The 19281-nt window shown below is 34.2% G+C and overlaps 1 protein-coding gene across 1 annotated transcript; it reads right to left on the bottom strand.

Moving 5' to 3' along the window:
* Nucleotides 1–781: 781 nt before the first annotated feature.
* LOC107854655 (putative disease resistance RPP13-like protein 3) lies at nt 782–18949 on the bottom strand. Its single transcript, XM_047401524.1, is given in 5 exon segments — nt 782–1595; nt 14819–15723; nt 17126–17408; nt 17410–18437; nt 18651–18949. Coding segments are annotated over 5 exon segments (3210 nt in total). The 5' UTR covers nt 18831–18949.
* Nucleotides 18950–19281: the final 332 nt, after the last annotated feature.

Raw genomic sequence — 19281 nt, 5'->3', positions numbered from 1 at the left:
AGATACCTGCTTACCAATTCATATCCATACAAGGAGAATCATAAGGATTTCCTGCATCCATCTTGATTCCACAAGCCATACCCCTTCTAGTGTCTCTCAATCAGTTCCCTACTGATATTTGTCAGAGGTCTACTAAGGATAAGAATTTTAGTACTTGAACATGACATTTTTCTCCTTGATCTACGATACCACCAAATCCACTCATACTCCAATTCTTGATTTTATGGCTTAGGAGATATGTCTTCTTTAAGGGCCTTTCAGTAAGAGGTGCTCTTCAGGTTGTCAATCAAGTGCTTTGAGCAGCCATTGTTATCATCTATTTGATGGTTTCTCCCCTTTGCATTTCCCTACTTCATTAATTATTTGTTATCCTTGGGAACCCATTTAAGTCTGGGTTTCCAAAAGTGTGACAGATGAAAAATTAGCATTTTCCTTGTCAAGTTTGGCAATCTTTGTTTCCTTCTTTTTCCTAAAGTTGTAGTTTTGAAGGGACATATATCCTTAGAGTGACCATCCTTTCCACAATGGATGCATGAAACATCCTTTTTGTCCCTTACATGCCTGACTAAAAAGTTTGGTCCATTTTCTTAACTATTCTATCCTAAGCCTTTGTTGTTACTGGATTCTTGGTTGATGAAGGTAGTCCATGGTGCAAAGATATAGTCCACTTAATAACTTTCTCGAGTTCAGTCTTCTCCTGAATAATTTTCTTCTTAAGCATTGTGTTTCTATCAAGTGACGCAATTAGGTCAGCCTTGACATTGGTTAGTTCATCTTCCAACTAAAACTGCATTCTACTCCCTTCACCTTTACCTTTAGAATTGCACTTGATGATTTTGTCTATCCTTTTATTCAGAAGGTTGTTCTCACATAAGAGAGTCTTGCAGGTTACATGATGCTCAGCTGCTTGCACTCTCGGCTCTACCATTTCTTCACACTTTATTAGATTTTTCTTTAGCTTTACCTTATCATTAGTGAGTTCAACCACTAGGACACTCAATTTGATCACTTCTTCCTCACACTTTTCAAGAGTTTCATTTAGATTTTCTTTGTCCTTAATAAGGTCATCCAAAGAATCAATCAACACAGAAGCAAGAGATCTCAACTTACTAAGGAAGTAATCTTTTAGATTTTTCTTGATTTCAAGGAGAGTCACTAGCCTATTTTCTTCATCATCAGTATCTGCCATCATAGCAAGGAGAGAGTCAAAAGTTGATACTTCATCTTCCATTACCATCACAGAAACATCTTTGCCTTGTTCTAAATCATCCGAATAACTACAGGCATCACCCCTATAGGCTGCCAACACTTGGTTGGCAACCTTGTATTCTTTAGTATTGTTAATAAACCTTACAAGAATATAATATTTCCCTTTTTCTTTACTAGCAACCTGCTTAGCGTATTCCTTGCATTCTATCTTATGCATAGGGCAATCCTTAATGTAGCGACCAAGCCTTCCATATTTATGACATGTGTCACTTCCTTTTCCTTCCTTTAGAACCTTGTTGGAATCTCCTCTCTTGGGTAAAGCCCCTGACTTTCTCAAGGCTTTGAGAATCCTCTTTACAAGATAGGTTGTTTCATCTTCTTCAGAACTGGTAGTTTATTTTTCAACCTTAAGGACTAAATTTTTTTGCTCCTTGGGCTCAATATTTAACTCTCCAAGTTTCTTTAACATCTCATAGATTTTGAGATTTCCAATGTGCTCATCTATTGCAATTTTATTTAGATCTCTAGATTTAGTGATATGATCAACTTTTCTTTCCTATCTTTTCGGTAGAATGCTCAAGAATTTCCTAAAATACTTATGAGTAGGAATGACTTCACCCAAAAAATATATCTCATTAGTTATTTCTATGAATTTTGTGTGCAACTCCTGAATGGATTCATCTTCCTGCATGGTGAAAGTTTCATATTGATTTATTAGCATATCCACCTTGGACTGCTTCACCTGAGTGGTTCCTTCATGGTTTTTCTAAGGACAATTCTAGATCTCCTTAGAAGTCTGATATTGTTAGGACTTGTGAAGTTTTAATGATTGACAAGAGGCCATGTAATAAGAAAGCTTAGCTTGTTCATGAAAAACTGTTCAAAAAGAGTTTAACTTGCAAGAGGACATTGTGTAGATAAAATCACAAGTGCAAAAATAAAGGAACGGAAGTTTGTTTCTTCAGATAAACATTAAGAGATCATCATGTGCTGACAAAAAGAGTTAGTGTTTGAATACAGCACTCAATAAGAGAGTCCAAGAAGCATGGGAGTCCTTGTGGAGTTGAAAGTCTACTTGATTTTGAAGATCAATAGAACTTATAAATATGCAAGGACTTTCAAAATGAAATTGATGCAAAAATACTGAAAGAAAAAAAGGGAGAACATGAGCAAAATAGTAAGAACAATATTTGAGAGAGTTCTACCCAACTATCGAAGTGAAGCCTAATACGGTAAACCAGATTTAAGAACATGTTCCATTCTTGTGTCGAACAGTATTCTATTCTAGTTATTATGTATTAAAAAGTTTATTGAGTTGTAATTTTCATGATTTCTTAGTGCCAGTGTGTTATAAATTGATTTAGGAGTTTAGTCTTCGAGTTAGGATAACTCAAAGACTTGGGAACATAAACCTGTAACACCCCATACTTCTACCTAGCTTAAAATTATCCCATAAATGTTAAAGACTTATTTTAAAGATGAATCCACTTTTATACATGTGGTATTTTCAAGATTTGCACTTTTTATCATATGGGAAATTGAATAAGATTTCCATCGATACCAAATTCGTCCAAATTCACCACGTCGCGCCAGGGGTCCAGGTCGAGAGATTTTCACAGAATTAAAATACGCGTCCAAGGGTTAAAAGGGTCAATTTCTCACCCCCTATATACCCAATAACACTTGATTCAACCATAATTCACCCAAAATATATTGTTTCTCTCAAGTTTTTCGCAAGAACAAGCTAGGGTTTTCAATTGGGGATTCAAATCCAAGACTCAAATTCAATAATCTCTCTGTCAATCTTCGTAGAATCAAGAACTAAGGTATGCAAAGTGTTCATTCATGGATTCCTTTCATCCATGAAGCCCAAGAATCAAGCTTTAAATCTTATATTGTGAATATTTTACTGTGGGTTGATTATGTTCATGTCATTATGGTTGTATGATTCCCAAGTTGGAATCTTTATGTGTTGTTCATGAACCTATGCTAGTATGTGTTCTGAAACATGTGAAATTGAGTTAAAATATGGAGTTTTGTTGTATTAATTGATGGTCATGCCTATGCCCTTAGTCATGCATCCTAGGTATTTTATAAAATGCTTAGGAGAATAGAAATTATGCATTATATCTTAATTGTGACCCAAGTGATAAGTGTATGCTTTACCCTATGATTAAGAATGACTTTCATGATATTGTGTGCATTATGAATGGTTGAGGGAATGTCCATGAGATTAGGTTGATGAAAGTATGACATGTTTATATGCAATTCCATTCATGTACAAGACTATGAGAACCATGTGCTTCATGAAATCCCTAAATTAATGTATTATGACTTGTTGATATTGGTCATGTGTTCAAGAAGTGTCATGTATTGTTAGTTTCATGCTATCGAGTACTAGGGGTACTTGTACCCAATAATTTAGCTATGTGCCTAGAGTCAGTGTCATGTTTTCACGATACTCTCAGTCAAGTCATGATCCTTAGAATTCAGTCTGTCTCATGACTCAGGAAAAATTAGTAAATTCAGTATCAATCAAGTCCTACTCAGTAATCTCAGTAACCTCAGTGGTGTCAGTAACATCAGTACTCAGTAATATCAGTCACCTCAGTATTCCCATAAATCTCAGTAACTTCAGTACTCTATATCAGTCCTCAGATATCAATAGCATTCTGCCAGTCAATGGAACTCAGTGAACTCAGTTTAGCACCGCTAAACAATACCATTAGTATCATTTTAGTTTAGTTAATCAGTTCAGTGTCTATTCAGTTGGGAGTAGGATTCAGCACTGAATGAATCAAAGGATAGGGACTCACCTGTTATTCAGTAGAGGGTAAGATCCTTAGAAGCAATCCTTGTGTTCCAGAACTACGTAGTCAGTGTAGGTTGAGATGCACCCTACACGTTTAGGGATTTATATATCTTATAGGGATTTATACCCTATGAGAAAGGGTATACTCACAACTTATCTTTACCTATAGCACGGTACTGATACCCTTCTAGCTGGGATTATAGGTTAGACCCCACCAGTTCAATTTTGGGGCATGTCGGTTAGATAATTACCAACCACAGTCTCAGTTTAAGATCCAATTTCAGTAATAGAACTCAGTTTAGTTCTACAAAAATCCAGGACTGACATATATAGTAAAATCAGTAAAGTACAGAACCCAGCTAGTTCCATCAATATCAGGACTATCAGATGCAGTCACTCATGTTATCAGTATTCAGAATCAGTAATCATGTTATCACGAACTCAGTTAATAGTATATTAATTATACAAAACCCATGTTATCAATATTTAGTTTCAGGACTACCAGATACAGTCAATCAGACCAGTTCTTCATAATCAGAACTATCAGAAACAGTCATTCCTTTATTAATAATATGACATTAGTTCCTCAGTATTTAGTAGACTCAGTCATTTAATATCCCAGTATTAGTACTCATATATTAGTAAATCCATATTGTCAAAATTCATGAGTCAGCGCTGTCACGATCTTAGTAACAGTTACATATTCATGCATGTATTCTCACGTTCATGTTATACAGTCAGTTATTATTGTTCATGCATATGAACCCTTGTATTTAGCCTACCTCACTTGCATAGCAGTATATTCAACGTACTAACGCATTTGCGCTATGGTGTTTTATACCATAGGTTGAGAAGAACGAGCTCTCAAGCATCCTTAGTAGATCAGACGTTCAGCAGCCAGACTAGTAGTGAGTCCTTATCATTCGAGGATAGCATGATTATTTTATCAATTTATTATTTTAGTAGTTTGGAGTTAGTTGGGGACATGTCCTATGAACTCTACAATTTTTAGATAGTTTAGAGGTTTTTAGACTACAGCATGTTTCAGACAGTTTATCTCAGTTTAGGGTATTGTCTTACCCCACTACAGATATTTTATTATATTCAGTACTAGTTCAGTTTTGAACCTTTTGGCCTTACAGCTTGTATTCTGCATATTTATAATGTATTATTCAGTGCTCAGTTACAGATATTAGTCATGGGTTAGCTTTTGGTCCTTCGGGGTCATGAGCACCATGTTGCATTTCGGGTACTAGATTCGGGGTGTTACAAAGCCTTGGGAGGTATATGTGTTTTTAGAAATTAGAGTTAGTTTCTTGAGTTTCTATAGTATTATAATTTGATTTTCAAGTAGGAGAACTTGAAGTAGGTTTCAACAGTTTGGGGAGACTGTGGAACATTAGAAATTAGAGTTTATAATTCCTTAGGTTACAGAGTTTGTAATCTTTTGTAGAGAGGCTCATTGCGTTTAGTGAAGTTAGGCTTAAATCATGTAGAGGTACAAGTCGTGATTTTTTACACCTTTTATAAGCCAGGTATTTTCCACATAAAACTATTGTGTTCATTATTTATTGTCTTTATTGCTTCTGTTGGAACACGTTATGCAACCTGATCCATCCATAGGCAAAATCGGGAATAACTTACATAAGTTATTAGGACATGTAGAAATAACAATTGGTATCAGAGAAAGTTGTCTTGTGAAGGCTAACACCTTAAGATAAGATCAAATATAAATTCTACACCACCTACTGGATACTGTGAAGGATAAGACATCAACAGGCCTCCGTTGTTCAATGGATAGTGCTACTCAGGATGAAAAGAAAGGATGAAATATTTCCTTCAGGTTATGGACTACGAACTCTAAAATATAATTTTTGATGGACCTCAATACCCCAAAAAGAAGGACGTATTAAAAGACAAGAATAAGTATAATGAGGCTGACTTTAAGATGCTTGGAAGGAATGCAAAATCCAAGTATATTCTTATTTGTGGACTTGGAATAGATGAATATAGTAGGATCTCAGGTTGTACCACCGCAAAATAAATTTGGGATACTCTTGTGGATATGTATGAGAAGAATATGGAGAACTTCAAAAAGGATGAGGGAACTAATGATAAGTCACTATCATTTAAGGCGTCTGGCAGAGAAGAATCAGATCTAGATGATAAAAAGCTTGTCAGGAACTTTAAAAGATTTTTAAGAAAGAAAAGTGACAGGACAAGAAAGGAACAAGTAGAAGGTGTTGTTCCAATGATAAGTCTCAAGTTGGTTGCTTCAAGTGTGATAAGATAGATGACATGATCAAGGATTATCCATTGTGGGAAATTCAGCGAGAAAAGAAAAGAGTTGAAGCTAAAAGAGAAATGTAACTCCAAAAGGAAGGAATCTTTTACTACGATAGCAGCATGGGTATCAAGCTCAGAAGAGTCTTATGATGATGGAGTTGATGAAAGTGCACTTATGGCTATAGGTGACTCAGACATGTAAGAAAAAGAAGTAAAATATGAGGTAAGTCTACTTGATCTTAAAGATAAATTGCATTTTATTCTAAGAAAAGGCTAATATCTTTGATGAATACATTGATTGATGATTTACATTTATTCAGTGCTTTTTAAAGTCTAAAGTTTGATTACATGGATCTTTAGACCTGGAAAAATTTCACTGATACAGAAAACTACTCCTTAAAGGAACATTCAGTCAACTTAGTTCGTCTAACCCGAATCTAAAATTAGAAATTTTAAAGTTGTTAATTACTATAAAAGAAAGGAATCCATGAGTGAAAATCATCAAAGAATTAAGTCTGACTTTATACAAAGAAAAGATGAATTGTTTTATCAAAGAGAAAAGGCTAAAAAGCTAACTCAAGAGAACTCGAGGATAAAATTTGATCTTGAAAGAGCTAGCTGATGGACCAACTCATATAGAATAATTAATCATCTAAGTAGTAGGACTCAAAATGAGAGGGCTGGCATAGGTTTTCACAAAGAAACTATTTCCTCAAAGAAACTATTTGGGGAAAACTAGGACACCCTACTATTGAATGTCTAAAAGCTACTGAAAGTAGAAATAAAAATATGAAATTGGTCAAAAAGAAAATTTCTAGAACTAATAAGAGAATTAGGTAGACCAACCTGCTGCTAACATGGGAAAAAAGAAATTTGATTCATCTATTTGATCATAAGAAAGGACTGTAACACCTCGTAGCATTCTCGACTTGGTACCACACCTAGTAGCATGCTTAAAGAACTAACAACCTGAAATTTTTCTAAGTGTTATAAAGGACTTAGTCATATTTTAAGCTCTGTAACTTCAATGATGCTTAAATTAATCTTTCCGACCTTGAGACGTAAATTTTTAAGTTGATTCATGCTTAGGGATGGAAAGGGAATGTCTCGGGGAATTTTTGAAATTTTCGTACGAGCGTAAGGGCATGTTTGGATCACCAAAACAGTAGCACCCCAAAATATGCCTACGTCACCCGCTCTATTTCAGTGCTATTGAGCATGCGTCGTGCACTCCATTCTGGCACTTCATAGCCCACATTGCCCACTCCATAACGTGCTCTCACATTTTTTAGTTTTGGTTTCCGCATATCTAAGGGTAATTAGGTCATTTACCTCACCCAAAACTATCTAAAACACAAGATTGAAGCCCTCAAAGAGCATTTGTTACATAATTATTCACTTTTCTCTCCAAGAAAACCTTAAATCCCCAAAGATCAAGAATCAAGCTCTTAAGTCAAGATTTTCAAGAAAGAAATCAAGATTTGAGTTTTATCCTTCGATCTAAGTAATCTAACGTATGTGGGACTATCTTTAAACTCCATGGGCATAAATTTTATCATTTTTATCAAGTATAAGGATTTATAATCATGTTGTAAATTAGGGGTTTTGAATATTGTTCAAAAAAGCATACTATGCAATCATTTTGATGAATATATATATATATATATATATGAACAATGAATTCCCTCTTTTGTTGTGAAATATTGTTTCTAACTGCATTTGTGAATGATTTTGAATGCATAAACTAAGGTTTGAAAGTAAGTTCCTTAACATCATGGTATTTGACATGGTTAATGATATGAGGAGGGGGAGTTTTCTTGCCATAACTATAATCATTGTATTCAAACGAAGAATTGCATGTGATTGCATAATGGACATGGCCACCGCATGTTTAAGTATTATGAAAAGAGAGTAATTGCATAAAGATTTCATGAGGTTTCAAAAAGATGACTCTTTTATGATGTTATAAATCTTTGGCTGTCATTTGTATATTTTGAATGAGATGGGCTATGAAATTGATACGATATGAATGACTTGCAAGCCTGGGTATGACACCCTGTGATGATATGCCCTTACGATTTTAAGCATTAAATAATTTTGTATGTGAAGCATGATGTTTAAAGAACTAAAATTGGGCCTAACGAGACGTAGATAGTTTTCCAAAGAAGGCGTTTGAGTGTAAGGGCTCATCACTAAAAATCGAGTTTTACTAATTTAGGTGACATGATTGGCTAATGCCAATGTATACTTGTCCTTGAGACACTAGTGTACTAGAATAGTGATTAGACTCTAATCCTTGAGGAAAACTTGGATTGGGGGCTTGACCACCGAGTCAAGGGCAGATTCCACATAGCCTGTGGGATTATAGAAATGTAGGGTGAACCATCTATCTTAGGAGTAAGATAAAGTGTGAGTCTTGATTTCAAGAAAGCATTCAAAAATTCTAAGTTATTCCCATGTATTTTACTTATCTTACGTGTAATGTTTTCTAAAATGCTTTCATCTATATTATGTAATAAAAATGCTATTTTGGGTTGTTTTACATACCAGTACATTTGTATTAAACCCTTATATTTCAGGATATGAGGCTTAGTCTGAGGATCCCGCTAAGCAGTAGATTGGTGTGTCTAAGATTTGTAGCTAGTGAGCCTCCCCTATTTCGGAAGGACTGATTTATAAGATATTATTATTTTGTTTTGGATCATGGTCAGACGGGGGACCTTGTCACAGTTTTCAGATAGGAGTTGTTATCATGTTATTAGAGATTTTGCAGACTGGTGTCATGTATTTTGAATGTTATGAACTTTATTTCATGTTGTCAATTTGAAATAAGAGATTGTCCATGTTTTTGTTTTGTTAAACTTTTCGCATTTCTTTATATTGTATGAACGTGGTGCATGATTGCCAAATAGAAAATATGACACTCAGAATTTCATGGTTCGGAATACTCATCGCGACTAGGGACTTAACTCGGGTCGTGACAAGGACCCAAGCTTATCTGGGTACCTAAAACTAACCTTTCATTAAGTTACAGGCAAAACTGAGAGGAAGCAAGCAAAATTAATACATAGATAACGCTTGCTCAAGACATATTCTGGAGATAAATAAAAGTTTCTCTCACTTACCAACAAAAAGGGAGTGAAAGCATATGAAGGAGATTGCAGGATGAAGATATTGATACTAAGATGAGTACACTAGAATAGGTTGTGTCACCCATTTCATCAGATAAATAAGATAAAAACTCATTGATAGGGGGAACATCAAATCAATATGTAGGGGTCGCCAAGCACATCATCCCATGTTTACAAGAGTAATCCAGTACTTCACAAGAAAGGGCATTAAGAAGACTGTAAACGTTATGATAACGGGAACTATGAATGGAACATGTGAATAAATCTGGCCCATTACAGGAATCTAATTGGGGATGAGTAAGATTACATGAGTATCCCCAATGATTAGTTCAAGAACACTGTACAAAATGCATATTAAGTTTAATTTTAAGCTCAGCCTTGTATATTTAGTTGTATGTCTCTATACCATTTTCAAGTTCAAATAACTCATGCAATATAATATTATATTTGCCTATGTCACAGGAAAATGGCTTGAAAATGGAAACAAGATCAACCCTTGAAATACTGATCAAGGTATGTGTACCAAAAGTTTTTCAAATATTAAAAATGGTTATAAAACTTTTGTACCCCTTTCTTTCAAAATGCCCAAAATAGAATGACTCCTAAAAGAAATCCATAACCATCACTTTTTCAAAAACACAAAGTCCTAAATAATGATAACCTTTTTTTTTTTTTAATTTTCAATCTCATTTTATCACACCTCTTCTTAAATTCAAACTTAATTTATGATTGAGAAGTTGTTCATATGAATAGTAATTCTGAGAGAGTAGCTACTATTAGAATTATTGTTGACAAAGGTGCTCTTATTATGTATGATTGACAGAAAATTGAGGTATCAAGTGAGGGGGAATCATCTTGACTGTGAATCAGGAAGAATGTGTCTATGAGACTGTTAATATTATTGAGAGAGTTAAGAAGGATGTATCTTATAAGGGAGAATATTTGGGTGACCTCATAGTTTAATTACATTCATCTGTTGAATTCAATTTTATTGATACATCTGTTTATGAGGAAATGTTTAAAGACCCCACAGTAGAACCTAATTCTCCTATCGAACTTACTATAGAAAGATATTTAGGATTGGTGAACAAGGATGGATAATTGAGGGTTGGGTATGAAATATCTGCACATATGGAATAGGTTAGGTACCTAGTTCTTCTTTATTAATGAAAAAAGTTGGTGGCAAGGGCACTACTATTAGCACATTAATTTTAAAACATGTGTGGTCTCATCTCTTAGAGAGGAATGTGGCCTTAAAGACAAATAAAAAAAAGGAAAAGGCTACAAACTCTGCACTATACAAGGCTTTGACTAACTCAAGAAAGATTTCACTTTATATCTCATGCTCCAATTTTACCAAAAGCCCAAACCTCCTATCCTTAGACTCTTTTAAACCTTTTCTACTCTCATCACAAGTGCTTTAATATTATTTTTAATTTTATTATAAATCTTTGGTGCATCTTATGAATAATCAATGAAAATGTTTTATTTTAGTCTCTTGCTTTTGACTATTTCCTTGTCTTTGCAAATACTTTGCTATATCTAACTAAGTTTTTGACTTTTAAGTGTTTGTATAGATGATAGCCCCAGTGGACATGAGCTTAAAATTTCTAACTTGAGAGACTTGATTTTTGCATAATTGAAATAGTTTTTTTATAATGTCAAAAGGGGGAAGTGTGTATACTGTGTAATATTTGTAACCCATGATTCTCACTTGGTTTATTTAACATGTGTATCTAAAAGAGGTTGAGCACAGTACACAAGGTGGATTAGTTTGTCAACATAAAAATGGAAAAATTACTGATCTTATGTATATTTTAATTTTTTACAAAGCAGTGGAACACGTATATGAAACAGGTTGATCAACATATTCCTACATCCAGAGTCTAGCTTATATAAGGACTTTTTAAAATAAAGAAAGTCTCAAGAAGAAAATACCATGAAGTTTGTACAAAGAAATATTCAACACAAGAGTCCAAAAGTGTGCAGACTCAAACATCCAAGCAAGATAAAAGACTTAATCATGCAAGAGTTCTTACGGACTTGGACAAACCGTATCCACATAAGGAGTCTACAAATATACAGGCTTAAGATTCCAAGAAGATGCGAGCCCTTATTAAAGTCCATAATTCTTTGTCATTCATATGATTGAAATAATTTTTGATGATGTCAAAAGGGGGGAGATAAGTGATCTTGGGCATATTTATATGTTCAAAGCATCGATATGAACCTAGATTTGGACTTATTTTGAGGACTTTGATGTGAATTCTTGAGTGTAATTTATCTTTAATTCCGTTCCATACCTAATTGATATGATTAGTGATTTCAAGGCTAGAATCTTGATGAATCGGACACAATTGAATACATTGATGATATGAAATGGTGGAAGGAATAAAGACATGGGAAAATAAATCAGAAAGGCTAGCAAGAAGTCAATAAGGGTTGTGCAAATTTTATAATTTTATTAATTAACCTGGCTCATTCAAGTGTTCCATGCTGTAGCTTTCATAGGTCAAGATATCTGTATTGAAATGGGTTGCACAAGAGCATAAGTTTTCTTTAAACTATTCCAAGCTTTAGTGTTCACAGGTCAAAATGTTGATATCAAAATAGAATGCGCAAGGGCCTGAGTTTTTCATTATCAAAAAAAGGAGAATTTGTTAGGACTTTTGAAGTTTTGATGATTGACAAGAGGCCATGGAACAACTAAGTTTAGTTGGTTCATTAAAAACTATTTTACAAGAGTTCAACTGCAAGAGGACTTTGTGTGGATAAAGTCAAAGGTGAAAAAATAAAGGAACATAAGTTTGTTACTTCAGATAAACATTAGGAGATAATCATGTTCTGAAAAGAAGATTTAGTGTTTGAATATAACACTCAAGGAGAGAGTCCAAGAAGCATGGGAGTCCTTCTGGAGTTAAAAGTCTACTTGATTGTGAAAATTAATAGAACTTATAAATATTCAAGGACTTTCAAAATGAAATTGATGCACAAATACTAAGAGAAAAAAGAGAGAACACGAGTAAATAAGTAAGAACAATATTTGAGAGAGCTTTGCCCAACTATCAAAGTCCAGCCTAACAGAGTGAACCAGATTGAAGAACATGTTCCATCCTTGTGTCAAACAATCTTCTATTCTAGTTATTATGTATTGGAAGTTTATTGAGTTTTAATTTTCATGATTTTTTAGCGCCAGTGTATTATAAACTAGTTTAGGAGTTTAGTCTTCGAGTTGGGATAACTCAAAGACTTGGGAACATAAACCTTGGGAGGTTTATGTGTTTTTCAGAATTAGAGTTAGTTTCTAGGGTTCCTATAGTTTTGTAATTTGATTTTCAAGTGGGGGAACTTGAAGTAGGTTTCAACAGTATGGGGAGATTGTTGAACATTAGGAATTAGAGTTTATAATTTCTTAGGTTACAGAGTTTGTAATCTTTTGTGGGGAGGCTCATTGTATTTAGTGAAGTAGGGGTTAAATCCTGTAGAGGTATAGGTCGTGATTTTTTTACACCTTTTATGAGCTAGGTATTTTTTGCGTAAAACTATTATGTTCATTATTTACTGTCTTTACTGCTTCTGTTGAAACATGTTAGGCAACCTGATCTATCCGTAGGAAAAATTGGGCATAACTCACATGAGTTATTAGGACGTGTAGAAATAACAGACATGCAGAGATCCTGTTGTTGTACTCATCAGGATTAATACCACACACAAGAATCTTCTTGGCTTTATAGTTTTTCTATATCTTTTTCCTGTCAGCATCATCAAACTCCTTCTTTGTTTAGGGAATCTGGGAGGTCACGTCACCTACTTTTACTGTTCTTCTAGGAATAAAAGGGTCATCCTCTATGACATCCCATAGTTCACAATCCTCAGCCATGACAAAGTCATGTCTTCTTGTTTTTCACTACCCATAATATTCACCATTAAATCTTAGTGGTCTGGTGGTAGATTAACCTACTTCTAGATTTGGAGGAGCAACCATTTCTCTTCTCAAGATCCTTCCAAGGTGTGAGCCTTTTTATGGAAGACGTTGCTCTGATGACAAATGAAGAGGTGGAGTGAGTTGTTCCTCAACTCGAGGACCTATTCTGAGATATTCTCACAAAACAAGAACTAGGAGATATATAGGGCAAGAAGTGCAGGAATAAATTAAATAGAAGACACAAGGTTTTTAGGTGAAAACTACTTGCTCAAGAGAGAAAAACTATGACCTGCCTCCAGGATTTCTAAGCTCCACTATACTCAAACAACTTCTTGAATACAGACACCAAGGATTAACCTCCTAATTCCTTTGTTTCCTAGCAATAACTTTATTACAAGGAAACACAAGCAGTACCTCTACTGCTTCAACCTCCAACTAACTCTAACTAGACACAACAAACTAACACTAGCTTGAACAATCAACTAACTCTAGATGATTACAAAAAGAAGGTTTGCACCTCAACACCTACTACAATCATAAGAAAATGTAGGCAAATGTTTAAGAAAAAAATACAAAGGCTCAACTACAACAAAGAAGTAAGGATACAACTCAATGAACAATCAGTTTCATGCTATAGTGTGTAGACTTTCCTTTCAGCTTCAAAGGATATTTAGTTGTGAGAATATGGAAAAATTAATTTTCTTGTTAAGGAAAATGAGCAATATACAGTATGACACGAGAAAAAGAGATCCCATTGGTTGAGGCAAAAACGTTGCAACAACTTTTTCACTAACTTTTGTACTTTGTGTCAACTGTGACTGTTGATCATGATAATGATAGGTAAGTCCAACCTATTCCCTAATTCGTAGTAGCTTTGTCATCACAAAAACTCCAGGAAACAGGCCCCAAAATGTGAATTACATATAGTTTGTCAATCATCAAAACTAAGGATGTTATAGGAACGGAGAGAGTGTTTAGCAAGGAAGGTTCAACTCTTTCTCATACGTGATGTTGATTAATGTGAAAATTGTAAAGGGCTGCATTAAAGTAGGACTGGCAATAATATGTTAATGAAAAAAATTCAGCATGCAATAAATTGACTTTGTATGTATTTTCTTCATAATTTTTTTAATGTATTAATCATATGTTATTAACTGACCAATTTGTTACTTACAGATGAATTTGGCTACTTTATGACTCTTTAGCTTTTGATAAAGCTAGGAGGTGAAAGGTTGTGAAAACATTTTGATTAATAAATATTTAATCAATTAGCTATATAATTAAATTTTGATTTAGTGTAGAGGCAAAATAGTAATCCAACTTTGAAGATCGAAGCTTCTCACTTTTAGTATAATGTGAACTGATGAAAGCAAAATTGATAGAAACCAGAAAAGACCACATAAACATATATTAATTATGGATTGAGTAATAATCAAAGATGAAATTTTAACATACCTAATAATTTGAACTTGCAGCTCATAATTTCTCAAGCTTTGTTGCTCATCTTGAATTTTCTCTGTACTTGCCCCTACATCAGAGCTGCAATACTTTATATGAATCAATTTTAGGGTCATTATGTCTCCAATACTCTCGGGTATCTCCTTCAGTTTAGACAACCCTTCCAGTAATATTTTCTCAAGCATCGGAAAATTATCACTACCTGCTTCCCACCTTTCCAGATCTCCATACAAAATTTGTAGAAGTTTTAATTTGTGAAACACAACATTTTCATTTAGTTTCCAATGTCTTTCAACGAATGCCCGACGACACAATTTGAGCACCTCAAGATTGGGTAGATTAGCCAACAAGTTCATAACTTCCCATGATAAACAGGTATCTAATAATTTCAGCTGCTTGAGATTAGGAGGGAAAATATCCCAAGAGAGAACAAGCGGGTCAAAGTTTCGTTGTACTGCTAGGTGTAGTGTCTCCAGCTCCTTTAGAAGACTAAGAGAATCAAGACAAGCAGGCGAGCCATGATGAAAAATCATTAGCTTTTTAAGATTGGGAGTTCTTATGATTTCCACAGCAAAAGGAGAGCAATTGAGGTAAAGTGTTTGCAAGTTATTGAGAAACAAAGGTTGTTCTCCAATACTATGATTTTCTGCCCCAAGTGGATTAGATATATATAGTGGCCATTTAATATCCAGATGTCTGATCTCTGACATTGTCCAGATATCTAGTGGGTACTCCAACTTTTCATCTTCAAGGCTTATAAGAATTATGGTCTGTAGGTTTCTCAATTTGGCTAGTGAAAGAGCTCCCTTAAATCTTGCAGCAACATACCTCAAATATACAAGCTGAGGTATTACAGAAGAGAAATCACAACGAGTTGTTAATACGTTCAACACCTTAAGCAACTTGAAGTGTTAAACAGTGGAACAAATCCATTCTGCTTTTCTCTCGAAAGGGACGCTGAACCTCCAGCGGCATTTATTAACTTAATTAACCTTTGAAATAAAGGTGCAGGTTATACTTATAATACCAGTATCCCTTCTATTCCTTGAATGGCAAAGATACTGTTTAGACAGAAGGACTTGTTGGGTTCCAAATCGAGAGGCGTCATACGGAAGCTTAAAGTTTGCAAACCAACGGTGATAATTCATATGACAAATAAAACATATATTAAAAAGACATATTATTAATATAATTCGGTCAAATGAACTACATATTAAGAACAATATTAAAAAAATAAAACCAATGAAAAAGTATAAACCTATGGAGAAATCTTCCCTAAATCAAACTCTTTTAATGACTACATTATGGATGTTATTATGTTATGATATGAGAACAAGTTCTTCTATTTATAGATGTCCAAAACCTTTCCTCCAAGAAAGAGGTTAGCCAAATATGGAAAAGAATTATATTTTTTCTTTCAGAAAAAGTAAAAGTAATTATGGTAACTTTTATTTTTTTCTAAGAAAAAGTAAAACTTAAATATAGTAAGAAAATCAGGGCAAAAACCCAAGCAAATCTCCACTTTTTGGCTTGATTTTCTTCAAAATATTCTTTATCCTCCTTCTTCTTGTGCATGATCTTCGTTCTTCATATATATTCTTCATATATCACTGCTGTTTGATATGTTTAAAAATGGAGTTTTTGGGGTTAAAAATATATTAGCTCTTTTCGGGTTAAAAATATTGGAGCCCTTTTGCAGGGTTAAAAGTGAGCTTTATTTTCAAATATGTGACAGCAGGATTGTTGAAAATATGATTGACAATTATCTCCACTTGTAGCTTTTGGACATATATCTTCATTATCTTCAAATTGGTTGCAGCTTGATTTTGAAACCGCTTTGAACCTGTTTAATCTCGTCTCACCACACCATTGGACCAATGAACCGTAAGCTCTGATACCACTTGTAGGGATCGAAATCAAGAGGGCGTCATGCGGAAGCTATTAGTTGCAAACTATGAGACGATAAATAAGATGACAACGAAAAACAATACTAAAAACATAATTTTATTATATGATTTGGCCAATTGACCTACATATAAAACCTAATATTAAAAAACATAAAACTAACAAGATAGAAAATCTTCCGCTAAACGAAAATCTTAAAAGACTACATTGACTACATTGTGGATGTTATTATGTTATTGTAGTCCAAAACCTTTTCTCCAAGAAAGAGATTAACCAAATATGGAAAAGAATTATAAGTAAATATGATAACTTTTATTTTCTTTCTAAAAAAAAAAGTAAAAAGTAAAACTTAAATATAGTAAGAAAATTAGGCAAAAACGACTCCCCGTTGATCATTTATTTCTTCTGAGAACATGGGGTATCGCAAATTAAGGCATACAAAGCATTTCCAGCTTTAGCTTCTCTTATGCACAATTGCCGAAGATCATGAATTTTGCAAGTTTTGATCCTCCCATTAGCCCTTCGCGTACCAACCAAAATATAACTTCTATCAGTCAACTCTTCTACATACTCCTCTGCCACCACTTCTAACCTTTTATTGCTTCTTGCCCTTATGAATTTCTCAGCAATCCATAGCCTAATCAACATGGAAACATAAATCTCCTTATGTTCAGAAAACCTCCAAAATAGAGAAACAAGCTCTCAAATATTGGGGCAAGTAACTGTAACTCAAAGAAAGAGTTGATTGGCACCGCTCGGATACCGTACCAAAGAATGAGTTCATATTCCCCTCAACTCTCTTCCAATTATCATGCGTTGGGTCCATTTTTCCAAGAAGTCCAGCAACGACAACAATCGAGAGAGGTAATCCTCGACACTGATGTACAATGTGCTTCCCTATTTCTTCTAGTAGAGCAGGGCATGGATCTTTTTGGAATATTTTTTCTGTGAATAGATTCCAACTATTTTCTAGACTGAGAAAAGACTTTCTATGAGGCGGAAAATCAGGGCAGCTGACATAATCAGCAACGTACTTGAGCCTAGTTAATAGAATTCGACTTTTATTACCATCATTTGGAAATATTCTTTGCATTTGGTCCCAAGTATCAGCATTCCAAATATCATCTATGACAATAAGAAATCTCCTGCCCTTTAAACCTCTATATACAACCTCCATTAGTTGATCATTGCTCATTTCTTGATTGCTTCCTGTAATTGAAGAGCTAATTTCAAGAAGCATTTGTCTCTCATTGTATTCTTCAGAGATAGTGACCCATGCATGTTTATCAAATCGAGAACGAATAGATGAATCATCATAAACTTTTCTGGCAAGAGTTGTCTTACCTATACCGCCCATGCCAAAAATTGGTATGAAAGTTAATTCATCCGTTTGGGCAGTGAGGCGATCTAGTATGGTGTTGAAGTCATCCTCCATCCCAACAATCATATTTTCCTCAATACTACTTTTTCCTGGGGAGGAGGAAGTTCTTGCTAATTCTGCTGATTTGTTTCTATGATTGTTAAACTCAATCTGCATCACCTCTTTCCTAAGAGAATCAACATCTTCTTCCACTTTGAGCAATTCTTCATTGAAGAATATACAAGCCCTTTGTTGGTCGTCTTCGCAATCTGCTAGAATGATGTTTCTTAGGCTTGAATCATCTTTATCTTCTGCTTTATATATTACATCTCTGATCCTCCCTTCTATAACCTTGAGATTGAAAATTCGATAAATTAAGCATTGTTAAAAAATGTAAATATATAATTTTATTTTATCTAGGTCTAGTTCATAGTCCAAGAAACACCAGATTCGATGCATTATACTAATTTTGGAAAATCCAACAAATTTTCTCATTTTATTCTGATAGGTATCATGTAACTTTATCTACTAACATTAAGATCATTATACTAGTGAATTGCATACCTTAAGAGTTTCAATATCTTTGGCTTCCTTTGTAATATCCTCAAGGAAAACTTGCAGAACACAAAAACTTTGATAGAAAGATTCAACATGTTGTGTACAGCTTCCACAAATCAAAAATTGGTTAGGTTTCAAGAGTTGCTCCAAAGTATACATAAGTGAAGAAAGACCAGCATAAGCCATTTCTCTTTTTGGGATAATATGAGTTAACAATTATTGAAGTTTGCAGATTTAATCACTCTGCTTCAGTAGCTTAGTTGTTATGCTAAGAGGTTTACTTTTTCATCTCCACCTTTTTCTAAGAGGGAAAAAAGGCATAATTTACTTTATCATTTGTTTAATTAAAAGAGATGATGAATTTCCAATTGGTATGATGACTAATGAGTAAACTTTATTCACTTAATTAATTGTATTCCAGCTCAGAGGGGGTATTTCTTAATTAAGCAATTGATGGATTGTCAATGGGTCTGTTGATAAACGATTACACAATACAGACCGACTCCATTTTACACTTGATTGATCAAACAATCAATTAAAAATAGGATTTTATTCTCTCATTTAGTTTCCACATCCTAACAGCCAGCAGGACCCTCCAAGTCATGAACAATTCTATTCTATTTCAGCAGTTTAAAAT

The sequence above is a fragment of the Capsicum annuum genome, chromosome 12, assembly GCF_002878395.1.
Source record: "Capsicum annuum cultivar UCD-10X-F1 chromosome 12, UCD10Xv1.1, whole genome shotgun sequence".
NCBI lineage: Eukaryota > Viridiplantae > Streptophyta > Magnoliopsida > Solanales > Solanaceae > Capsicum > Capsicum annuum.
Note: the sequence above shows the minus strand (reverse complement) of the source record. Positions and strands in the feature narration are given on the sequence as shown.